Raw genomic sequence first — 23311 nt, forward strand, 5'->3', positions numbered from 1 at the left:
GGTTGGGGATGGAGTTGGGTGTGGCGTTATTTGCAACTTTCTGGGGAGAAGGAAATGCCTTTTTATTTTGATTGGGGTGGTGGTTACACAGGTGAACACACGTATCAAAACTCGTTGAACTGGACACTTTCAATGGGTACATTTTTAATTGTATGTCATTTATACCTCAATAAAGTTGATTTGAAAATTTCTCTCAAGGAGGGAAGTTCCTGCCTGAACTTTTGTAGCTTTTTCTGTGGCCAGCTGTGTAATACAATGGTTTGGAGAGCTAGCCCTGTAATCAGACCAACCACAGACCTCGGTGTCATCCTGCTTCTGCCACTTACTAGTGGCCTAACCACGGTGGACATCCGTTTCAGATGTGTAAAATGGGCATAATGATGGAACCAATTTCGAATTAAGGGTTAAATGAGACAATACACCTACAGGCCAATGATGATGAAAACTAACGTTAATTACTCTAACGATGATCTCTGTTTCCTCAGACAGAGGCTGATAAGGGAATGTCGGTGCGGTAAGGGCGGAGTACAAAACCCCGGAGTAAGCTCAACCTCCCACGTCCCGTCCGCGTAGACGGTGGCCGTAAGGTGGCGCCAGAGCCGAGCTCGGTCCACGCAGAAGCGGCGGCGCGGCGGTGGCTGGAAGCGCCAGGGCCCGGAGGCAGTGAGGTTGAGGGGTGCGGGCCCAGCCTGAGACTGTGCCAGGGGCTGCTGCCCGTTACCGTATCCTCCTTGGCGTGATTTGGATTGGGGAAAAAGAGGAGGAGCCTCTCCCCGTCCGCCTCTCCCAGACTAGGATGGGCCCGTCGGTTCCCGGTTGAGTCTTTAATAGATCAGTGTTGTTGGGCGCCCCACACGTGCTAAGCACTGGGAAGGTGCCTGACATGAACGATGTCATTGGTCCCCCTCTACAGCCCCACTCTGCAGATAGGAAAGCTGAGGCAAGAGGGGTTAGCAGGCCCAATGCTGCACAGCCAGTGGACAGCCAAGGAGGTTGTCTTGCCTCCGCTCGTCACCTTCTCTGCTCCGGGTCCAGGTTGCTGAGAGTCGACCCAGCCGCTCGGCGGCCTCTCTCTGATCGCATCCCCAACGCCGTTTCCCGCCCAGGCACTCTGGATCTCCCCTCCCCCGGCTCCTGTTTCCTTGTCAAAACTTCCTGCCTTGGAAAGGGCCCGAGTTCCCACCCCCTTCCTGCCCCCCGCCCTCCACTCCCCTCCCCGCCCTGCGATCCGCTATGTTCGCCGCCTCCCCCGCCCGTCCCACAGTCGGCCTGGGGCTCCACGCAGGAACCCTCGCCCAGCCCTTTTCCAGGCCACCCCGGCGGTCCCCACCCCAGGCCCATGGAGAGACAGGCCCCGGGGCAGGTGCAGGTGAGTGACTGCACCCCCACCCCGGCAGCGGGGAGGTCCTTGTGGTAGGATTCCAAGATGACCCTGGCCCAGAAAAAGGGCATGGGGACCCTGAAGCCCACTCCCTGGTTGGGAGTCTCAGGCCTCTGGGCGGAGAGTGGTGAAAAAAGGAGACTCGGAGAAAGAGACCTGAGGTGGGGGCCACTGGAGAGGAACTAAACGGAATTGGGGGTTTCCAACCATAAAAAGACGGTATGTAAATAAGATGCAAATAACTCCTTCCCGAAGCGCCTCACCTCTGGCTTTTGTAAGTGCATCAGTGCAGCCTCCGCTAGCTGCCCCCCCCTCTCTGGGCAGGGGGAAAATGGGGTACCGGGTCCTCCTGTTCTCAGGGCACAAACATCGGAGTCCCAATCTCAACTCTACTGCTTTAACTTGCTATGGGACCTTGGTCAAGAGAGTTAACTGCTCTATGCCTCAGTTTCTCCTTTCTAAACAAGGAGTAATAAAATAATGGTATCTACCTCATAGGGTTGTTGTGAGACTTGGATGAGCAAAGACATGTGACTTGCTTAGAACTGTGTCTGGTCAGTGCTTATTATTAGTGTCGCCCCTCTCCCCACCTGGGAGAAATGTTTGGATGATGGAGAGAAGGGACCCAGGTTTCCTGGTTTCTGGCTCTCATATCCTTGTTGGTTCAGAGGACTGGGAAGTTGTCCAAAGGTCTCAGGCCTCTGCATCACCAGATAGCCCCATGGCTGAGGGTCTGGGGTGGCACTAACAGCAGGGCTAGTGGGGGTGGTTGTTGGGGGCCCCAGGATTCCAGCAGGGCCATCCCTCATCCTCTCCTCCAGCTCCAGCTTCCCCATAGTGGCTTCCCTCTTCTGGCCTTTTATGAGTGGCCTCTCGCAGGGCTGGGCTGTGACCCTATTCCCCAGGGACAGGAACAGCTTGTGCTAGCCTGAGGTTCCCAGGCTCAGCCAAGCCTCGGTTCCTGGAAGGATTGGGCAAGGGGTCAGCTTTCAACCCTAGCTTCGACTGGGCCTGGGGTCGGGGGAGACTGTTTCTGAAACCCACCCCAACCCACCCTTGGTGTAGTGCTTATGTGTATGCACGACGTGTGTGATCCAGGGTGAGTGGACAGCTGGCCTGTCTCCTGTCTTCTGTCCCCTGCTGCTGCTCTCCCACTTCTGAGGCCTCCCAAAGTCTCCCCACCGTTTTCCCTACCACACTGGGTGCTGCCCTCCCTGCTGCCTCTGCCCGCCTCTCTGCACTGAGAGGTGAAGCCCAGCCTTGGCTTCTGCATCCCCTCCCTTCCCTATCAGACTTTCCCAGAGGAGGAAGCTGGCTCTCAGGCAGGCCCATCCACCAATCGGAAACTTGGAGAGAGATAGAGGCCGCTGGGCTGCTGCCTGCCCTCCCCCCACATACACATCACTGGGAAGGGGGCTGAGGACAGACAGGGCCCCCGCCAGGGTGCTCTTCTCTGAGTAGCCTTGGAAGCCTTGAGAAAGAGACCTACTGGGACCCCTGAGGGGCCTTTGTAGCTCAGGAAGGGTGCTGGCTCCACCCCTGGCCCCTAACAGATGTGGGAGCTGCTGGTAGGAGGGAGGAAGACAAAACAGGAAAGGAGAGAGAGAGAGGCAGAGATATAAAGAGACATAAATATCAAATCGGAGAGAGACCGACTGCTTAAAATTGCAAGGCCCTGAGGGAAGAAAGCAGACTTAGAAAAATAGAGCAGAGACCTAGAGACAGAACAAGAAGGGCACAGGGACAAAGGGAGGCCGAAGACCAGAGAGAGACCAAAAACACCAAAAACAAAACCTGTTGCCATTGAGTTAATTCCAATTGCGACTCATATACAACCCTATGGGATGGAGTAGAACTGCCCCGCAGGGTTTCCAAGGAATGGCTGGTGAATTCAAACTGCAGACCTTTTGGTTAGCAGCTGAGTTCATAACCACTGCGCCACCAGGGCTCCTGAGAGAGCCCATAGGGGGAGAAAGACACAAAAAGGAGCTTCATGGGCTTGGAGCTTGATGGGCCAGGTCCAAACCCCTGCTCTGCCAGTTATTGGCTGTGTGACCTTGGGCAAATTACTTAGCCTCTCTGGGATACTTCGTCAGCTCTAAAATGGGTGTCATAATAGTACCTACTTTATATGATTGCTGAGAGATTAAATAAAAGGATCTGGCTCATAGGGTGCATTTAACAAGGGGTGGTAGTTAGTATAACACGAAGATGAGGTGAGATGGAGGCCTCCAGCGAAAAACAGCATGTGGTTGGGCGCTGGCACCTCCTGGGTCCCCTTTTCTGCCGCTGCCCCCCACTGCACTCTGCTTGGTGGCATCTGGGGCCCAGTCCCCTTTGTTTAGGAGATAGTGGAGGGGATAGTGAGGGGTGTTGTCCCTGGGCTGGGAGGGGCAAGATGAGGGCTCAGGCCATGTGTGGGGGCACACCCCCTCCTCCCCAGGTGACTCAGTGCCTTACACCAGGGTACACTCACCCTTTAGGAACTTGGAGGACAGCCTTGAGGAATTCCTGCGAGAAGTCAGGAGGGGAGGTCCGGAGCTGCCTTTCACTTTATACCGTTGGGAAGTTCTTTCTGAACGTCCCGTTCCATTGTCTCCCAGCTACTCTGTCTTGAGGGCCCTGGGAGGAGGGCCCTGTTCTGCTGTCTGGTGAGCCAGGGAGAAGCCACAGCCCCCAGCATCTCTCCCTTTCCCTCACTCCCACAAAATAAGGCCAAGGCTTATTGGAGTCAAAATGGATTTCAGGTTAATCAGCCTACTCACTCTGCAAATGCTTAGTTACTGCCTGCCTATCCCCAGCACCATGTGCGTGCGTGTTCAGATGCAGGCCATGCTGGGGACACAGGGTAAGGAGGGCAGAGAAGTGTTCCGCCCCCTTGGAGTGCCATTCTAGTGGAGGAGACCAATCGTAACAAAAACACAATGATTTGTAGGATGGACGCCGTGAGGGAACATCCAGGGGTACTAATAGAGCCTTGGAGAAGAGTAAGATTTGAGAGGGTCCCAGCCTGGTGGGGAAACCAGACTCACAGACCAGCAGTCTCAAGATGGGGTGTCCAGCAGCCTAAACTTGAGGCGTAGCAAGCTGGTGGACTCCTGGACCAGCCTGGGTTAGTGCCACGTGCCCCAGAGGAGGGACATTGGTGGCATGCCTTTGGATAAGGTCTGGGGAAGTGTTGGGCCTCTGATCCACGACCAGTTTGGAGCTGGCCTAAGGGCAGAGATGGGAAAGAAGGACAGCCCAGGTGCTCCATAGGGCAGGGCTGCTGGGGAGCTAAGAGACATTGCTAAGAGCCTGCAGGGAGGCTTGAGGGAAAGGAGAAATAGGGGAGGGTTGGGAGCCACTGAGGGAGTGCCTGAGGAAACCAGCTTTAAAGGGTACATAGGACCTGGGCAGAGGTGGCTGTGTGGTGGGAGGTGGGGAGTGGGGCAGAGGGCTGTCCAGTGTGACAGGAACATGGGCACAGAGGCTATGAGGCTGGACAGCTGGTAGGGCCGGCCCCTGGTGACCCTTTCCTGTGGTGTGGAGAGCCACAGACGGTGTCAGAGAGGGGCGGTGACCAGAGCAGAGCTGCACTTTCTGAGGCCGATCTGGGGGTGGTGATGAGCAGGGTGGGCCAGAGAGGGCAGCTGCTCCCTAGACTGTCACCCAGGGGTTACCCCCTTCCCACTGCTTTGTCTTCTGAAGCAGAAGATTCTAACCTCACAGTTGCCTCTGAGGACAAGTAGGGCCTTGGGTAAGTCATTTCATTCGAGACCCTCTGTGGCCCACCTGTGAAATGGGGATGATAATCACTAGCACCCAAGGGTCAGGGCTGGCCCTGGTCAACTAGGCGAGCAGTAGATGTTTGGTGAATCAGAATCCCTGCAGTATCCCTATTTCCTGATGAGTAAACAGGTTGGACTGAGGACCCTCTAGCTTCTGTTTCCTGAGCCACAGAGAGCACAAGACCGGCCCCTCACCCCTGCCTCCCTCCCGCCTAGCCTTTGGCGCACACACGCAGGCTTCCTGTCCCTCTATCCGGCAGACATGCCTGGCATGCCGAGGGCCTGGCTTGGCTGGGGGGTGTAGGGGGGGCTCTGTGCTCTCCTGTACAAGCATGTACGCCTGCGTACTGTGTGTTGTGTGGAGCAGAGCAGCCTCGGCTCCGGTGGAGCTGCGTGGAGCAGATCCCTGTGTGGGGAAGCAGTGGGCTGGGATCCCACTGTTGAGTGGGGAGGACTACGGGATCCTGTCTCCACGGCAGGATGGGCTGGGAAAAGGCACAGAGAAAGAGACGGAGACGGGGAGACACAGAGAGACAAGAAAGGCAAGGCACGTTTAGCGCCAAGCCAAGACACATGGCCTGGCAAGTGGATCGTGGCTTCCATTTTTCCCTTGAAGGTGAGTGCCCTCGTGCAGTGAGAATACTGCACAGCTGTACGTGGCAGCCCCCTGACATAGGAAGGAAGGAGAGAGGCAGAAAGACAGAGACCACAAAACTGATTAAGGAAGGCAGAAGTAGAGAGTGTTTGATGAAGAAAAAGACAAAAGGCAAAGAGAAAGAGGCCAAAAGCCTGGGAGCTTGGGGGAGTCTGCTTCTTAGTCAACACATGTCTACCAGGCAGCCCCTGGTCTGAGAGTCTGTTCCAGGGTGGTCACTGGAGCCAGCCGTTTGTTCCAACCCTCACAGCAGCCCCGGGGGAATGTGGGGGTTTGTAATCCCATTTTACAGATGAGTGTCTGGAGGCTCATAGGGCTGAAGTGACGTGACTGAGGTCACATAGCAAGTGGTAGAGACGGTACTAGAATCTTTGGACTCCAAGGTGGAGAGGGGAAGAGATAGACATGATCAGAGAAGAGAGGACTGTCGGTGGAACCAGGAAGGGAGCTGGAGCTGGTGCTCAGGCTAGGGGAAGAAGAATCCAGGCGTCCTGCGCCATCAACCGCCTCTGGCTTGAAGATGTGCCTGGCGGGGTGCCCATTGTTCGGGAGGATCAGGTTCTCGGGGGAGCCTGGCCCCCTCCCACCCCTACTTCTTTTCTCCATGTCAGCGTCTGTGGCCCCATCCTCATTCCGGGATCTTCCTGGGGGTTCTTCAGAAAAAAATGGGCAACAGTTTTTCCTGGAATTAATACCCAAAGGGCATGACTGTGTGAAGAGGGGTGGGAGTGGGCCATGTCGGGTGCAGGAAGAGTGGCACTGAGGAGGATCATAGAAACACTAATGTTAACGGGGCATGTTACCTATGTAAGTGTATGTTTGCAGCGGCTCTAAGCACTTTCACTATAGTAACTCGCTTCATTTTCACAACAACCCTAGAAAGGAGGTGCTATTATTATCTCCACTTTACAGATGAGGGAACTGAGGCACAAAGAGGGTAAGTAAACATCCAAGGCCACACAGAAAGTTAGTGGCAGAGCTGGGATTCACACCTAGGTGTGAAGGAGGGAGGAAGCAGGGAGCAGGGAGTGCAGAGCCCAGACTTTAAGCTACACCACTTCCCAAAGAAGAGAAGCTGGAAAGAGCGGGTGGGGAAGTCCCCCTTGCTATCACACTTCCATCAGTCCTGCTCTTCCTCTCTACCTTCTGTAGAATGGATCCTCTTCTGTCTACCAGGCTTTCTAACCACCCCCTCCCCGCCAAGGAGGGGTTGGGGCATAGTGAGGGTAGAGGGGGGCTCCCCCCTCCAGAGGAAATCATCTGGGCTCCGAGAAGAGCAGGGGGCTGGTGAGAAGGGTTGGGTGCTGTGTGGGCTTGGAGGTAGAGAGCGCCAGGATGCTGGGGCTGGGGAGGCGGGATTGGGGACGGGGGGCCTGGCCAGCAGCCCAGCCGCTCCGCGCTCTGCATCTCGAGGTGGAGGAGAGAGAAGTGTCAGCTCATTCCTGACTGTAAACACATTCCGGTTCCCACGCCTCCATCAAGTTCTTGTGGCAGTCTCCACCCCATCCCCTTCTCCTGTCCAGCCTTCTGCCAGGGGTTCCCCGACCAGTAACTGAGACTATTCTAAAGACATGCAGAGCTCCTGGGCTTCCCGCTAGGCTCAGGAAAGGCTGGAACGACTGTGAAGCCCCTGCCAGCAGCCTGGGCTTGGATTCCTGCTCTGACGCTACTAGCTGTATGGGCTTGGACAGGATACTTACCCTCTCTGTGCCTGCTTACTGAGCTGCGAAGTGGGAATAATAATAATACCTACCACCATGGGTTGATGTAAGCTTTAAATGAGATGATCCATGTAGATTCCTCAGCACCCTGCCTGTCCCAACTCCAATAAATGATACATAACAGCCACATTACTATCCTGGCTGTGAGGGAAGGTGTCTTGGTGCCTTAAACCAGAGGGTCAGTGGAGGAAGAGGGTTAACTAGGGGAAGGAGAGGGGGCATCTGAATGGGAAGAGGGGGGATCCCGCCTGCAGTGAGAAGGTCAGGGGTCGCCCTCTGTGAGTGTAAGCTGGGCCCCTGAGATGAGGTAGGGAGCCAAGAGTGTCTGATTACGAACACTTGAGAGTAAGTGTGAGCTAAAGGGCCCCAATGCCACTGCTACTGTGAGCAGGGCTTGGGAAAGATAGACCAGCACTTCAGGTGGCCTAGCTGCACAGGGACAAAGGCTCAGATGGAAACAAGCCTGGGAAGCCAGGCTGGGGCGCTGGGCTCCTGGTCTAACTAGTCTTCCCTAGGGATGGACAGGCCACACCCTTTCCATCCTTGCTAGGGCCCCATCCGAACTCCCCCTCCCTATCAACCACCCACTGGTCTCCCCTGACCCCACCCTGGCTTCCAGCCCACAGCTAAGGAGCTGACCACCTCCTCCACTGCTCCAGCCCTACCCCGAGGCCCTTTGAGAAAACAACCTACCCACCGACCAGCCAGCTAACCTCCCAGCCAGCTAACCTCCCAGCCAACCAGAGTGAGGGAGATTTGAGTCAGCCCCTTCTCATGCTCCCCAAGCACCCCCAGTCCATTACAAAGCCCCCAGGTGGACCATGTCCTCTAAAAGTCAGCTGGGAGGACTGGTTGGACGAGTGTGAATGGGAGGAATGACCTTCTTGGGACTCAGCAGCTCCGCCTGCTTGGCACCTCCCGCCTGTGCCCCCACTCAAGCCCTACCTGCTGCAGGTTTTGTCCACCCTACCACGGACTCGAGCTCTGGGGCCAGGTGTGCCAAGGAAAGCCTGGGAAGCCCTGTGTGGTCTAAGACATGAGGCTCACCCTGGGACAAGGGTGACCATCCTGGATCCAGACAGGCTGAGCTCCAATCCGAAGAAGGGAGCCCATGCCAGGCCCAGAGCTGGGGGTCCGGGAAGAGAGGAGAAGACTGGAGGACGGAAGGGGGAGATGTGTGGAGGGCGCAGGGTCTTGCCCACGCTCCTGGCTGCCAGGTATACTTGAGACAAAGCTGGGGAAGGGGTTAGTGAGGACCAGACAGAGAGAGCACTGGAGGTGGGCACTGGCCTGGAATGGGAGCTAGAGCAGGGCAGGGGTGGAAGGAGATAGTTTTGGGACCGTAGAAGGAGACAACCCTGGAGGGGGAAAGGGAGGATGACATGGAGGGTGCACTGGGACAGACTGGGGAGAGCACCAGAGGGACACTCGTACCTTGGGCCTGGCTCCCTGAGGATAGGGCTGGGCCTTCCTCCTCAGACCAGAGTTCCCTGAGGGCAGGGCAGGGCCATACCCCCAGGGTGGGCCACTGAGCTTGCTGCTCAGCTCAGGAGACAAGCCTTGCTGCTCAGCTCAGGAGACAAGCCGCTGGAAAGAGGTTCTGGTCTGGCCCCTGCCTCACACCCCACATTCCTCGCCCACACTCATGCTTCCTGCTGCTCCCCTCAATCCTCCCTCCACCTCCCTACATCCTAGTCAGGCTCTATTTCCTATTTTCAGGCTCCATATCCTGAGCACTGGGATCCCTGGGACAGTCTCCGAGTGCTCCACCCTTGCCCTGCTCACCTGAGTTCCCCAGGCTCCAGGATGCAGTAGAGGCCTGGTGAGTTACTTGGGAACTGAGGATGGTTGGGAGGAAGCACAGAGAAAACTAGAGGTAGAGATTTGCCCTGGGAAAGCTGTGATGGGGGCAATGGAGCCAAAGGATGGGGTGTGGGTATTGTGGCCCTGCATGAGCAGAGGGGGTGGGTAGAAGTGAGAAGGCAAGCTGGGGGACTTGTGCAGTGAGAATGAGGGGACCGGCTGAGAGGCGGGCCAAACAGGTAGCTGCCAGGGTGGAGATTAGACTGTGGGAGGAATTACTGACTGGGGTGGTGGAACACTGCGGGTGAGATAGGGTTAAATTAGCCCATCTCTTACTCTAAGACCTGGCTGTGGGACCCTGGGAGTGTGTGGGTGGGGGCGTGGGGTGGGGCCAGGAGGCAGGCATTCCAGAGATACTCAGGGGGGTAAGGGGCCAGCAACCACGACCTTTCTCTCTTCTCGGAAAAATTACAAGCAGATGTGGGTTCCTCAGGAGGTCTACAGCCGGGAGCCAGGGCAAGTTTGAGGAACACCAAACAAAGAATTTGAAACCGACAGTGGGGGCGGGAACTCAAGGAGCTCAGTCTCTTCAGAGTCCAGAAGCTGAGAGAATGGCCCTTCTAGAGTCTTGACCCTCCTCCCACTCAGGGGCCAGGCCAGAAGTGGAGGAGATGGCCAGAGGCCCCATTTCCGAATGAATGGCTAATGGGGTGGTCTGCAGGAGGTAGGGGCTCTCCCTCATGTCTGAGACCAGATTGGGCACCTCCTCAGGCGAAGTACCTAGAGTTGGGTGCGGTGGTGTGTTGGCACACGTTTACCAACAGCTCTGGAGTGTGTGTGTTGGTGGGGGAGCCCGTTTGGGATGTTTGCTGATTTCCGTGGTATAAAAAATCCCACCATGCCTGATTTTAAGATAGCCATGGGACATCGCTAAACATGGAGCTGGAGAGAAGAGCACAGTTGGCTCTCTCGAGCGTATATGAGCCGCTCCAGCACCCCACTGCTTGGAAGGGACCTCCTCCAAGATTACCTGACCCAGCCCCACTCACATCCCATAAAACAGGAAGCTCCCTAGAGCGTTGTACCCAGGTGGTTTGGGCCTCTGCCTGCATTCATCCGCTGACGGGGGCTCACCACCTCAGGTAGCTGACTCTATTACTGAGCTGCTCTGACAGTCCTTCCTCCAACTGAGCCCAAGTTGGCTTCCTTTATCACTTCTCCTCATTGGTTCCCCTTTCACACCTGGGTACAAATATCAAAGCTCTAGGTCAGGCCCTGGGCTGAGCACTGGGGATTCAGAGACAATGGGCACTGGGTCCCCGCAACTGGAGGTCATGTTTGAGGAACAGACACCAGAACAGTGGTGACTGTGAAAGGGGTCAGAGAGCGGAGCAGAGAAGTGATGGCCCCTGAGCTAGATCTTGAAAGAGGAGTACTCCAGGTGAAGAACAGGAGGGAGACCCTCTAGGCAGAGGAAAGGGCACGAGCGAAAGCTGGAAGGCAGGAATAAAATCTGGGGAGCTGGGGCCCAGAAAGCATGGGGCCAGAGGACAAGTAGACCAGCCTCTCAGTTCCACAGCCCTGCTCAGAACTTCAGTTCTCCAGGTTTCTGGCCGCAATGCCCTCGCCCGCTCGGTGCATGACTTGTTGAAACCCTCAGCAATGTCACCATCTCTAAGTTCCTTCCTTCTCCTGGCCCTGGGCCTGCGACTGGCTGGATCCCTCAGCTCCAGCGACCCCAATGTCTGCAGCTTCTGGGAAAGGTGAGAGGGGGCCCCTCAGTTCTCCCTACTGGGGCTCCTCTTCTCCATCCCTTCCTTTTCCTCCCTCCCACTCTCACCCCTCTTTATTTCTCTGTTTCTACCCTCTCTCTTCCCTCTTTACCCTCTCTCTTCCCTCTTTGGGCTGCCCTTCCCTTTTTGGACCTGTCTCAACCTCTGCTCCATCTCTGACCCTGTCCTTTCTCTGTCCCCCTCTCTGTCCCTATGCCCCTTGGTCCCTGTGGCAGGCTAGCTGCAGGACAGAACGCAGGGTGGGAGCCACTCGCTGTGGGACAAGCAGAGAGGCTAACTCATGGGGAGCAAAGGGGCAGGGCTGGGAAACAAGATCTAGGGCAGAATTTGGCCAGGAATGCCTCAGCCCATCTCCATCCGCTGAGCTGAAAGCCTGTTCTAGCTCTCTTCCCAGATAGAGAGGGGGATGGAGGGGAGGGGAGGGGAGAAAATAGAAGCATCTGGTCCAATAGCGTGAGGCCAGGGCTCTGATGGGGTATCCTGGGAACATTCCAATCTGGGAGGATCCCTCCAGACTTGAGAGATGGGGTGGTTTAGGGGTCCATCCCAGAAGCCCAAATATTGGGGTGGTGATTCCCCACTGAGGCCACACCTTCATGACCCTTCTTCCTGCCTCTCCCTGTATCAGCTCAGGCCCCTGTCCCCGCTCACAGCCCCTGACCCTGTGTCTGCCTTGCAGCTTCACGACCACCATCAAGGAGTCCCACTCCCGACCCTTTAGCCTGCTTCCCTCGGAGCCCTGCGACCGGCCCTGGGAGGACCCCCACATCTGCCCCCGGCCCTCGTGAGTGCCCCCTCCACTCCCCCTCCCCAGGCAGATGGTCAGCAGCCCCCTGCCTGAACGGCTGCCTCAACCTGGCCCTTGGCCCTTCATGCCCCAGTTCTCTCCTCAGAACCTTGAGAGTTTAGAGGGAACATCTGGCCTGAAGGCACTCATTCCTGGTGTAGTGTGTGTGGATAGGTGTATGAATGTGTGTTTGGGGTGTGTGTGCATGTGGGTGTATGTGTGTGGGTGGGTGGGTGGTGCACTGTATGTGTATGGTTGGGTGGGGGCAAGGAGGGAGTACCCCTTCTATACCCTCCAGCCGAGTGTTGGGCAATGCCCCCCAGTCCTCCCCCAGTGCCACACTGTGGTGGGGGTGGACAGTCACAGTCGGGGGGCCTCAGTAGCCAGGACTGAGGGTGTCGGGGTCTCCCCCAGGGTCATCTACCGGACTGTGTACCACCAGGTGGTAAAGACGTTCCACCGCCAGCGACTGCAGTGCTGCCAGGGTTTCTATGAAAGCAGCAGTGGCGCTTGTGTCCGTGAGTCCTGTAGAGGGAGCCCCCAACCCTCCCCTTCCCACCTCCTGAGATCTGCTGAGTCAGTAACTGTTGGCTGGGGAAGGGGATGGGGTGGGGCCATGGAGTGGGAGGGGCCTAGCCCAGGCTTCCAAATCTTGCCCTGCCCCATGGTGGGGAGGTCTAGCCTCTGCCCCTTTGGGTTCCCCCCCTGCCCCGCCCACCTGGCCTTATTGTCAGCCTTTCCCTCTCAGTGGCGGCTTCAAACCTGTCTCCACCTGAACCCATTTCTCTCCACGTCCCTGAGCAGCCTCTGTAGGTCTACCCCCAAGTGTCCGGGAACTTTCTTTCTGGCTGTCTCTATATCTCTCCATCACTGTGTGCCTCAGGGTTTGACGTCTGGGCCCATCTCTGTCTCTTCCTATCACTGGCTCTCCGTCGCTGTCTGTCTCTGACTTGCTGTTTGATCTCTCCTGCTCACCCCATCCCCTGTCCCTGTAGCCCTGACTGGAGCCTGCTTCTGCCTCTCTCTTCCTTCCCTCAGCCCTGGCCCATCACCAGCCCCTGCAGAGACTCCTTCCCAGACCGACCTACCCCCTCCCCCCGCCATTAGCCCCCACCCTATATGGAAGCACCTTGTGTCCAGCCCCTACCCAAGGAAATTGGCCCCCACTTCCCCAACAAAGAGCCGTGGTGGTGGAGTGATTAAGAGCTCAGGCTGCTAACCAAAAGGTCGGCAGTTTGAATCCACCAGGCGCTCCTTGGAAACCCAGTGGGGCAGTTCTACTCTGTCCTACAGGGTTGCTATGAGTCGGAATCCACTCAATGGCAATAGGTTTGGTTTTTTCATTCCCCAACAAGGTGTTTAGAGAATTTCACAAAAAGAGGCTGGGAAGCCCAGAATCCTGGGGTCTTGTCAAGCTCTGACCCTGAGTTGCTGCTCCTCCGCCTGTCTTCCTCTTGGAGGCAGAATTGATGCTTGGAAAACGCCAGGTCCCTGGTGTGGGAGGAAGATGGGGCAGGCGAGGGGCAGGGGTGGAAGCATCTCCTCACTCACACCCATCTCTGCTCCAGCACTGTGTGCCCAGGAGTGTGTCCATGGCCGCTGTGTGGCGCCCAATCAGTGCCAGTGTGTCGAAGGCTGGCGGGGTGACGACTGCTCCAGTGGTGAGTGGCTGGTGACCCCAGAGCATGGCCTCTTGCACTCCCAGGGACACAGGACTTGCAGACATACTGTCCCCACCAGGGCACAGGCTTTTGGAACCCTGGGGGAATTACCCACTGAAGCCCATTGTAGCCAGTTGCCTTTTCTGGAGATGCTGTGCAGGCGACAGGCCAAAGCCAGGGATGGGCATTTGTAGGGGCTGAGAGACAGCGGCTGGGGAGGGGCTAGACCCCATGACCACCTCTCCCTGCCCTCCTTATCCTACAGCGTGTGACCCAGGAGTGTGGGGGCCGAAGTGTAACAAGTCGTGCAACTGTGGCAACAGCAGTTCCTGTGATCCCAAGAGTGGGGTGTGTTCCTGCCCCACTGGCCTGCAGCCCCCCAACTGTCTTCAGCCTTGCCGTCCTGGCCACTATGGTCCTGCCTGCCAGCTCAGTTGCCAGTGCCATGGGGCACCCTGCAACCCCCAGACTGGAGCCTGCCTCTGCCCGCCAGGGAAAACTGGGCCCAAGTGAGTAATGAGGAGACAACAAACTAAAGGGTTGCAGACATGGGGCCACACAGGCATACATGGGGTTATGAGGGATCTCAGACAGGGTCCCAGACGCGGGGGTAGAGTTGAGAGGACAAGAGCCAGGCCAAGCTCTGCTACTCACTAGCTCAGTGATCTGGGGCAAATCATTGACTTTCTCTGAGCTGGTTTCCTGTCTGTAAAATGGGAGCAGTATGGTTTGTACTCAACTAGTGGTGCCGCTAGGTGGCTTTGTACCACCAATCTTAAGGTTGGTGGTACAAAGCCACCTAGCGGCACCACGGAAGAAAGGCCTAGAGATCTGCTTCCGTAAAGATTACAGCCAAGAAGACGGTATGGGGAAGTTCTATTCTGTAACACATCAGGTTGCCCTGAGTGAGAATCGACTGGATAGCAATGGATTTGGTTTTGGTTTACTGCCTACCTAGAAAGGTTGTTATGGTGACAACATGAAATAGCTTGTGCATGAAAGTGCTTTGTAAAGTGGGGATGAGACCGGGATCCAGAGAATCCTGTTGCAAGGCAGCGTGCAGGGACTGCAGGAAGTCACAGGAGGGAGAAGGTGCACTTAGTTGGAGATCATGGAAGGCTTCATGGAGGAGGAGGCTCCACTTTAGTTAAGCGCTCCAGGATAGAAAAACTCCAGGCGGCAGAGGTATTCCCCCAGAGAAAACAGCATGAGCAAAGGTAGGAGGCAGAGTGCAGGGCGCATGGGGAAGCAAACCTGCCACCCATGACTCTACACTCTACGCCACTTCAATTCCTAGCATCTGGTGGTGCTGGGGTGTCTTCTGTGATTTCTGGCCCTAGAAACCTTTGCTTTCTGATTCCTGCAGTCCCCAATAGGGTGGGGGGGCTGGGATTCCCAGGGCAGGGGTGAGCCACTGAGTCTTGTGATCCCATGTGCAGTTGGTCAGCTTCTGGAGGCATGGAGCCAGGAGGGAGGCAGGTACGGCAGTCTGCACTGACCTCCCTCACTGTGCCCTGCAGCTGTGAGATGCCCTGTCACCAGGGCACTGCTGGCTTCTCCTGCCCCAGCACCTGTCCTTGCCACAATGGGGGTGTCTGCCAGGACTCCCAGAGCCCCTGCATCTGCCCATCTGGCTGGATGGTATGAAGGGTGGGTGGGAGTCTGGGGAGAATTCTGTGGGTGATCTCAACAGGGCTCTGAGAAGAATGTTTGTGAGGGGTGGGTTCTGTGGGTGTGGGGATGGCAAGGGATCTTGGGGCATGGGGAGGGGGCTGGGTGCCTGGGTCTTTATCAACCTCTCACCCCTACAGGGCACCATTTGTTCGCTGCCCTGCCGGGAGGGCTTCTACGGTCGCAACTGCTCCCTGGAATGTCGTTGCCACAATGGCGGCCTCTGCGACCGATTCACTGGGCAGTGTCATTGCGCTCCGGGTTACACCGGGGATAGGTGAGTGGCGGTGGCCCAAGCAGGAGGGGCAGAGGGCGGGCCAGGAGGAGTTGAAGGCGTGGCGGGGCTCACTAGTCTAGGTGCCCAGGTGCCAAGAGGAGTGCCCCGTGGACCGCTTCGGGCAGGACTGTGCCGAGACGTGCGACTGCGCCCCTGGCGCCCGCTGCTTCCCGGCCAACGGCGCTTGTCTGTGCGAACACGGCTTCACCGGGGATCGCTGCACGGAACGCCTCTGTCCCGACGGCCTTTACGGCTTCAACTGCCAGACACCCTGCACCTGCGATCCGGAGCACAGCATCAGGTGGGGCGCCGGACAGTGGCCAAGGGGTCAGGAGGCCAATGTGAGAGGTCTAAGCCCCCGGAGTCACGAAAAGCGCCCGGGGCATATCCAAGGGAGGGATAGATGTCACGGAAGGGAAAAGGGAGGGGTCTCGGGGACGGGGAGGGACCTGGGCTCCCCGCGCCCGTCCCATCCCCGCTCTCTGAACAGCCTCGAGCTTCCTTACAGTCCCCTTTACTCCGCTCCCACCACGCGCAGGGGCCGGGGCCGGGGCCGACGGCCAGCGGGCCCGGTCTCAGACAGCTCCGCGCCCCTGTCCGCAGCTGCCACCCGATGAACGGGGAGTGCTCGTGCCTGCCGGGCTGGGCCGGCCTTCACTGCAACGAGAGCTGCCCGCAGGACACGCACGGACCCGGCTGCCAGGAGCACTGCCTCTGCCTGCACGGTGGCGTCTGCCAGGCAGACAGCGGCCTTTGCCGGTGCGCGCCAGGCTACACGGTGAGGCGCGCCCCGCGGCCTTGAAGCACGTAGGAGGTCGAGGAGCTGGCCCACCTCTCTCACTCCTTTGCCCACGCACTTTCCAGGGCCAGCACTGCGCTAGCCTCTGTCCGCCCGACACTTTTGGGGTCAACTGCTCCGCACGCTGCTCCTGCGAAAATGCCATCGCCTGCTCACCCATCGACGGCACGTGCGTCTGCAAGGAAGGTAATGGGCTTTGGGCTGCGGAAAGCAGGGCCACTGGGAGAAGGGAGGGCCTAAGGGTAGAGGCTGGCCAAGGGCAGGGCAAATAGTACGGCGAAAGGGCAAAGCCACTGGGCAAGAGCAGGGCAGTGGGAAAGTAGCCAGGCTGCTTCCTTCCTGGAATATCCACTTGGCTTTTTTCTTCAACCGAAAAATTCCTACTGGTCATTAAAGACCCAGGCCAGAAGGCACCTCATGGGTGAACTCTCCTCAGACCCTCAGTCATACAGAACCACACGATGGTAGTCAGTGCCAGGAAGGACCTCAGAGAGTCACCAGGGGTAGCATACTGGCACCCCTTAGGCTGAATTCTGCTGCAGCTGTGCTTTGTTTGGCTAGCTCGCCAGTAAATTTAACAAACGTCCAGCCCCCAGTCCTCACCATTCCCTGTTGTACTACACATAGTCTGGGTAACTGAGTTCCCTTTTGGGGCCTCTGTAAGCATTTGGGTTTGCTGCCAGCCCCCTTCACTTCGCAGAAGAAGAAACCAAGACTGAAAAGAGACTGCTGGCACATCACCGGAGGCCATTTAGCCCTGTGTGGCATTTAATGGTTTACATGCTTGTCTGTCATATGGGGTCACGAGCACCCTACTCCCACCCCCAGCTCATAGCACAGTCTGGCAGAGCCAGAATCCCGTGTGTGCTTGCTCAGGAGGGGGCTGGGTCCCCATGCCTACCCACAAGGCCCCTTCTCCAGGTTGGCAGCGTGGTAACTGCTCTGTGCCCTGCCCACCTGGAACCTGGGGCTTCGGTTGCAATGCCAGCTGCCAGTGTGCCCATGGAGCAGCCTGCAGCCCCCAAACTGGAACCTGTACCTGCTCCCCTGGATGGCAGGGGGTGCACTGCCAGCTGCCCTGCCCGGTGAGTGCTGGCCAGCCTGAGGGAGGGGAGGGAACATAGCATCCCCAGCTAACCAGCCTGCCCACCCCTCTGCCCTCCCTAAGAAGGGGCAGTTTGGCAAAGGCTGTGCCAGCCACTGTGACTGTGACCATGCTGATGGCTGCGATCCTGTAGACGGACACTGCCAGTGCCAGGGTGGCTGGACAGGTGAGCACTCTGGGTGTCTGGGCCCCAAGCCTGATGTGGAGCTGGGAGGGGGGCAGGGAATGCATCCCACAGGAAATGTGTCCAGAGGAACCCCCATGGAACAGGAGGGGGCCCAGGCCAGGCTTCCCTTACCCTGTCTCCCGCAGGTGTCCGCTGCAACCTGCCCTGCCCTGAGGGCTTCTGGGGAGCCAACTGCAGCAACACCTGCACCTGCAAGAACGGGGGCACCTGCATCCCTGCAAACGGCAACTGTGTGTGTGTACCCGGGTTCCGAGGCCCCTCCTGCCAGAGACGTGAGGCTCCCTACCCTCCTCTCCCACCTGTAGCACTGGGGTGCAGTGTCTGTGCTGGAAGCCCCCACTCCACCCCTCTTGGTCTCGTCCCCTGGCCCCCATCTTCAGGCCAGCCACTGCAGCAGGAAGGAGGGAGGGAGGGAGACAGTGGGGCCAAGGACTGATTGAGGGATAGCCCCTGCCCCAGTCACCGTGTGCCTCTTCCCCTCAGCCTGTCAGCCTGGTCGCTATGGCAAACGCTGTCTGCCCTGCAAGTGTGCTAACCACTCGTCTTGCCACCCCTCGGATGGAACCTGCTACTGTCTGGCCGGCTGGACAGGTCCTGACTGCTCCCAGCGTACGTATGCGGGAGCTGTGCGCCTGAGTTCATTTCAAGAAGGCGGGCTGAGGAGAGGTGGCCTCTGTTCCCCTAAACCCAAAAAACCCGTTGCCGTTGAGTCAATTCCAACTCATAGCTACCCTATAGGACAGAGTAGAACTGCCCCATAGGGTTTCCAAAGAGCAGCTGGTGGATTCCAACTGCCTACCTTTTTGGTTAGCAGTGGTAGCTCTTAACCACTGAGCCACCAGGGCTCCTCTAGTCCTCTGCTCCTGGACATAAAAGCCTCCAGACCCACCTTGATTCAGTCACTGGTTCAACAAATATTTATTGAGCATCACCTATGTGATGGGTGCTGTTCTAGGAGCTGGGGGTGCGGCAATGAATAGATCAGGAAAAAAAAAAAATTCCTGCCCTTCTGGGTGGGAAGACTGGGAGGAACAGGATTTTTTTGGTGGGGGGGGATCATAAGCTCAGTTTTGGATGTGTTCTACTTTTTGTTGTTTTTTCAGTTTGTTTTTATGCATTTATATGTGGCCTCTTTCCCACATAAATATATGAAGATCATGGAAAAGATTAATCCAAAAAAATGAGTAAATTTTTGAAAAAGAGAAACAGGTGGCTGTTAACTGTGAAAATGGCTGGTTTTAAGCTTATCAGCAGGTAGGGTAAAGAAGGCAGTGATCTTGGCCAAGTGTCCATAGAATTCTGTAACAACTACAGTTAGACCGTTAGTGTCAGCAACACAGAAATCATGGCTTAAGTAGGATGGACAATGACTTCTGCTTCATGTAAAGAAAGTCCAGAGCTAAGCAGTCCAGGGTAGTTTGGAAGCCTTTGGTTGTCTGGCGCTGGACACGTTTTCTGAAGTGCCTGTTAAGACAGCCAAGTCCAGATGTGGAATTGGCAGTTGGACACAGGAGTCTGGAGTTTAGGGGAGAGACAGGGCTAGAGATAAAGTGAGTCATCTGTGGGGAGACCAATGCCAAGATGAGAACTTCAGTAATGTGGGGTGTCAAGAGTCCATCCAGGAGGGTTGGTCCTTGTCTCCTGCAGCATGCCCCACAGGATATTGGGGAGCCAACTGTGCTCAGCCCTGCCAGTGTCGCCATGGTGGGACCTGCCACCCCCAGGACGGGAGTTGTGTCTGCCCTCCAGGCTGGACTGGACACCTGTGCTTGGAAGGTACCAACACCAATGTAGCTCCATGTCCCTGCCCCTAAGTAGCCCTGCCCAAGGAGGAGACCGTAGTTTCCTGGCCCCTCTGATACCCACCTCTCCTTTGGCTCCCTCCCCAGGCTGCCCTCCAGGGATGTTCGGTACCAACTGCTCCCACCCGTGCCAGTGTGGAATTGGAGAGAAGTGCCACCCAGAGACTGGGGCCTGTGTGTGTCCCCCAGGGCACAGTGGTGCCCCCTGCAGAATCGGTGAGTTCTCATCTAGCCCCTATTGTGCCCAGGGAGCCAGGATGCCATGTATCTTCCCAGTTCTTTGGCATGACCTGGGCCCTTCATACCATCCCTGTCTCCCTACTGGGTACCTCTCCCATGTATGCATCCCAAGCTCACGAGCAGAGCCAAGACACTGCCCTGAGTGACTGCCCATCCCACACAGGAAGCCAAGAGCCCTTCACCATGATGCCAACTCCTCCAGTGGTCTATAGCTCGCTGGGGGCGGTGATTGGCATCGCAGTGCTGGGGTCCCTGGTGGTAGCACTGGTGGCTCTGTTCATTGGCTACCGCCATTGGCAAAAAGGCAAGGAGCACCAACACCTGGCAGTGGCCTACAGCAGTGGGCGGCTGGATGGCTCTGAGTATGTCATGCCAGGTGAGGCTGCTTGGGGGTGTGGGGCACAGATCAGCTGCTGGCTCATAGGCACAAGGGTGGGATGGGGTGCAGGGCTCCTGGGTCCCTCCATGGACCCAGGGCACAAGAAGTGGGGAGTTGGAGGGAGGGGGGGTCAGGGAGGCCAAATGACTGATCTCCTGGGACAGAACGGAAATGCCTGGATCTTAATTCCCTTGGGCCCGTGGCCAGCCTGAGCTGCCCCTTTACCTGTGTTGTTCCTGCAGATGTCCCCCCGAGATACAATCACTACTACTCCAACCCCAGCTACCACACCCTGTCCCAGTGCACGCCTAACCCCCGGCCCCCTAACAAGGTCAGCGTTGGGGAAGGGGATGCGCTGATGGAGGGATGGGCACAGACCTGGCTCTCTGGAAAGCTCCGCCCTGGCATGATACTCTCCCTACTGTGCCCGTTCCCTATTAGATTCCAGGCAGTCAGCTCTTGGCCAGCCTCCAGGCCCCTGAGCGGCCAGGTGGAACCCATGGGCATGATAACCACGCCACCCTGCCTGCTGGCTGGAAGCACCGTCGGGAGCCCCCACCAGGGCCTCTGGACAGGGGTAGGTGCCTGGAGCCTGGGCCTCCGGTGAGGGTGATGTGTGCAGCCCAGCAGCCTGCTCCGTCTGAGTCTGTGGGTCTGAAGAAGGGGGTTCTGGGCCCCACTTCTAGAGGAGGTGGGAGCCTCGGGAGGGGGCCAGCGGTCTGACTGCGAATTGCTTCCTCCTTCTCAGGCAGCAGCCGCCTGGACCGGAGCTACCGGTATAGTTACAGCAACAGTAATGGCCTAGGCCAGTTCTACAGTGAAGGTGTGGGGACAGAAGGCAATGAGGGAGGGGGCTGAGCTGGGGTTTGGCTGGTGCTCCCACCAAGCCTGCCTTCCTCTCCCCATCCTTAGGGCCCATCTCTGAGGAGGGGTTGGGGGCCAGTGTGGCTTCCCTGAGCAGTGAGAACCCCTATGCCACCATCCGGGACCTGCCCCGAGAGAGCAGCTATGTGGAGATGAAAGGCTCTCCTCCCAGGCAGCCTCCTCAGCTCCAGGACAGCCAGAGGCGGCGACACCTCCAGCCACAGAGAGATAGTGGTACCTACGAGCAGCCCAGCCCCCCGACCCATGGTGAGCCCTCCTTTCCACTGGGGTGGGGGTAGAGAGAACTGGGATAAGGGTGGCAGAGAGAGAAAAGACGGGGTGAGAGAATAAGGCACAGTGTGATGTGGCAACAAGAGCGAGGCCTTTGGGGTCAGACTTGGGTTCAGACCAGACATGCATTGGGGAAGTCATGTTGCCTCTTAGAGCCTGTCTCCTCATCTGTAAAATGGAGTGGTGGTACCTATTTCAAAGGGCTAAACATTTGAAACAGCTTGGATTTGAAACAGGTTGTACGGCATCCGAGATGGAGTTGGTACCTAGGAAAGTGATAGGCAGGTGACAGAGTGTCCTCACATCGTAAGCAGGCCAAGGTGGCCTCTGCCTCTGGCAGATGAGGAGGTGAGAGGCCCCTGCTCAGAGCCACACATCCAGGTGGGGAGCTGGCCTGTATCCAGGCACCATCCATGGCGCTTTGGTTGGAGAGGGGAGGAGAGTGGTGGGAGGGGGAGGAGCCTGCCCCCTCTCATCTTACCCCCTCTCTGTCTCCAGACCGAGACTCTTTGGGCTCCCTGCCTCCAGGACTGCCCCCTGGCCACTATGACTCACCCAAGAACAGCCACATCCCTGGACACTATGACTTGCCCCCAGTACGGCATCCCCCATCACCCCCACTTCGGCGCCAGGACCGTTGAGGAGCCAAAGTGGTGTGTAGGAGAGAGAGGTCAGCACACCCGCCCTTTACTGCCCCAAGGCTGGGGACAGAGCCTGGTGTATCGTGCCAGGAGCAGAGACTGAATCAAAAGGCCGTGGACATGAACACGTTTAATGAAGGAAGTGAATGGAGAGGAGATGGAAGCCTAGCTCCCAGATATGGGAGACACCGATCAGAAGGACGCCTGGGATCCCTTTCCCCAATCCACTTCTCCAAAGGCCCCCAGGTTCCTGTGTACATAAACTGGTGGGATGAATGATGTTGGATGACTCTGATTTCAGATTGATCTCACAAATGTATATTGGGCATCTTTTCTATGCACTCCCCAGGCTGGGGTATATGTGTTTGTGTGTGTGTATCTGTGTGTGGGGCTTCAGAGGAGTACCAGGGACAGGTCCTGTCCTAGGGTACTCACCATTTAGTAGGGAGGCGGCCCAAACCCAGTTAATCCTAGCAACAGCCTCCTAACTGGCTTCCCTGCATTCATATGATGACACCTCTGATCCGCTGTTGAAAATACAAACCAGTGAGGTTACACCCTGCCTGAAAATCTCCACTGGTGCTTCGTTACTTGTGGGCCAGAGTCAAAGCTTACCACAGCCTTGAAGGCCCTGTTGGTCTGGCTTTCTGCCTCTTCGCTTCAGTCTTGCCTCGAACTGTGCTCCCTGTCACTCCAATTCCAGTCCCCCCAGCCTCTAGGTCCTCTTACTCCCCACACTTCTTCCTACCACAGGTCCTTTGCACTTCTGGAATGCTCTTCCTCCCCCATTCACCTCTTGACTCCTACTTGCCCTTCCCATCTCCTCCTCAGGGAAGCACTTTGCCCCCCATACTATCTTTATAGCACTGATCACACTGTATTCACTCACCAGATGCCCAGAGAAGGCCTACAGGGTGCTGGACGCCACTGTCTTATGTCATTTATGTGATTATTTGATTAATCTCTGCCTCCCTCACTAGATTGTAAATTCCCCAAAGGCAGGACTTCTGTGTTTATGTTTAACATCTGTTCCACTTGGTGCACAGTAGGCACTCAATAAATGTCCCCCAAAAGGCTGAGCAGCTGAGCGAATTAAAAGTACCAGTGACACTGTCTGTGCTTAGAAGGGCAAATTGTGTGTTCTGAGAGCAGAGAGCAAATAGACTACATAGGTCGGTGGCTTTCCCAAAGTGTGGCATTTCTGCTGGGGACTGGCACAAAGGCTCAAAGGTGGGAAAGTGCTAGGGGTGGGCGGGGGTGGAGGCTGGAGGCTGGAGGCTGGAGGCTGGAGGCAGGAAATCGGACTGGAGAAGGTATGCTCAGATGGGAGCCCGGCAGCAGGGAGCAACAGTCTGGGTGACATTACCTGGGAACGTTGAATGCACAACCCACCTCATCAACTCACTAATGAATTGAGTCCGTAGATAGCTAGGAATCTAAATAGATGAGATAAAAAACCAAAACCCATTGCCGTGGAGTGGAGT

General features: G+C 56.9%; 1 protein-coding gene across 6 annotated transcripts; it reads left to right on the forward strand.

The window, feature by feature from the left end:
- Positions 1 to 1265: 1265 nt before the first annotated feature.
- PEAR1 (platelet endothelial aggregation receptor 1) lies at positions 1266 to 22977 on the forward strand. Of its 6 annotated transcripts, XM_049880819.1 has the most exons (25): positions 1266 to 1369; positions 5631 to 5767; positions 9247 to 9349; positions 10936 to 11093; positions 11803 to 11907; positions 12325 to 12428; positions 13479 to 13571; positions 13837 to 14080; positions 15092 to 15212; positions 15383 to 15519; positions 15608 to 15820; positions 16123 to 16297; positions 16384 to 16504; positions 17240 to 17403; positions 17487 to 17589; positions 17736 to 17882; positions 18094 to 18219; positions 19258 to 19386; positions 19500 to 19628; positions 19816 to 20028; positions 20274 to 20362; positions 20473 to 20608; positions 20780 to 20854; positions 20944 to 21162; positions 21685 to 22976. In XM_049880819.1, exons 4-25 carry the CDS (start codon positions 10993 to 10995, stop codon positions 21825 to 21827), a joined length of 3087 nt encoding a protein of 1028 aa, XP_049736776.1. In that variant the 5' UTR covers positions 1266 to 1369; positions 5631 to 5767; positions 9247 to 9349; positions 10936 to 10992; the 3' UTR covers positions 21828 to 22976. The 6 variants fall into 6 exon arrangements, with proteins under 6 accessions (XP_049736776.1, XP_049736778.1, XP_049736775.1 ...); XM_049880821.1 differs by lacking the exon at positions 5631 to 5767 and having other exon boundaries at positions 10920 to 11093; XM_049880818.1 differs by lacking the exon at positions 5631 to 5767.
- Positions 22978 to 23311: the final 334 nt, after the last annotated feature.

Source organism: Elephas maximus, chromosome 3 (genome assembly GCF_024166365.1).
Source record: "Elephas maximus indicus isolate mEleMax1 chromosome 3, mEleMax1 primary haplotype, whole genome shotgun sequence".
NCBI lineage: Eukaryota > Metazoa > Chordata > Mammalia > Proboscidea > Elephantidae > Elephas > Elephas maximus.